This window comes from Apaloderma vittatum, unplaced genomic scaffold (assembly GCF_000703405.1).
Source record: "Apaloderma vittatum isolate BGI_N311 unplaced genomic scaffold, ASM70340v1 scaffold20196, whole genome shotgun sequence".
NCBI lineage: Eukaryota > Metazoa > Chordata > Aves > Trogoniformes > Trogonidae > Apaloderma > Apaloderma vittatum.
In genome coordinates, this window is record NW_009720284.1 from 588 (window position 1) to 1,776 (window position 1,189).

The window sequence follows — 1,189 nt, forward strand, 5'->3', positions numbered from 1 at the left end:
GGGTGAAGGTGAAAGAGGACTTGGTGGAGGTGGAAGAGGACAACATGAAGGTGGGAGAGGTCGTGGTCAAGGTGGAGGAGGAGACCATGAAGGTTGGAGAGGACACCATGAAGCTGGAATTCCATAAAGTGAAGACGGAAGAGGACTTGGTGGAGGAGGGAGAGGACAACATGAAGGTGGGAGAGGACACCTTGAAGGTGGAATTCCACAAGGTGAAGGTGAAAGAGGACTTGGTGGAGGAGGGAGAGGACAACATGAAGGTGGGAGAGGACACGGTCAGGGTGGGAGAGGACACCGTCAAGGTGGAATTCCACAAGGTGAAGGCAGAAGAGGACACGGTAGAGGTGGAAGAGGACACCGTGAAGGTGGAATTCCATAAGGTGAAGGTGGAAGAGGACTTGGTGGAGGTGGGAGAGGTCATGGTGAAGGTGGAAGAAGACACCGTGAAGGTGGAAGAGGACTTGGTGGAGGTGGGAGAGGTCATGGTGAAGGTGGAAGAAGACACCGTGAAGGTGGAAGAGGACTTGGTGAAGGTGGAATTTCACGCAGTGAAGGTGGAAGAGGACACGGTAGAGGTGGGAGAGGACAACATGAAGTTGGGAGAGGTCATGGTGAAGGTGGAAGAAGACACCATGAATGTGGAATTGCACAAGGTGAAGGTGGAAGAGGACACCATGAAGGTGGGAGAGGTCGTGGTCAAGGTGGAAGAGGACACCATGAAGGTGGGAGAGGACACCGTGAAGGTGGAATTCCACAAGGTGAAGGTGGAAGAGGACTTGGTGGAGGTGGAAGAGGATATGAAGGTGGGAGAGGTCATGGTCAAGGTGGAAGAGGACACCATGAAGGTGGAAGAGGCCACAGGGGAGATAGAAAAGGATGTGGTGAAGGTGGGAGAGGTCACAGTGAAGGTGGAAAAGGGCACAGAGGAGATGGAAGAGGTCACGGTGAAGGTGGAAGACAACGTGGTGAAGGTGGAAGAGAACCCGGTGGAGGTGGAAGATGTCTCAGTGAAGGTGGAAAAGGAAACACTAGAGGTGGAAAAAGAGACAGTGAAGGTGGAAGACGTCTCGGTGAAGGTGGAAGAGGACACCGAGGAGATGGAAGAGGACGCGGTGGAGGTGGAAGAGGACGCGGCGAACCTGCAAGAACCCCGAGAGGCGCCCCAGAACGTCACGGTGGAAACGGCCCC

General features: G+C 54.4%; 2 protein-coding genes across 2 annotated transcripts in view; both read right to left on the reverse strand.

Annotated features, from left to right (window-relative positions):
• The window catches only part of LOC104275114 (A-agglutinin anchorage subunit-like), a 744-nt gene extending 323 nt beyond the window's left edge, over window positions 1-421 (reverse strand). Inside the window, exon 1 of the mRNA XM_009870972.1 lies at window positions 21-421. Coding sequence (XP_009869274.1) covers window positions 21-421 — 401 coding nt within the window. The remainder of the gene's footprint in view (window positions 1-20) is intronic.
• On the reverse strand, window positions 418-610 carry LOC104275115 (pistil-specific extensin-like protein). Its single transcript, XM_009870973.1, is given in 2 exon segments — window positions 418-523; window positions 588-610. Coding segments are annotated over 2 exon segments (129 nt in total).
• Between the last annotated feature and the right edge of the window lie 579 nt (window positions 611-1,189).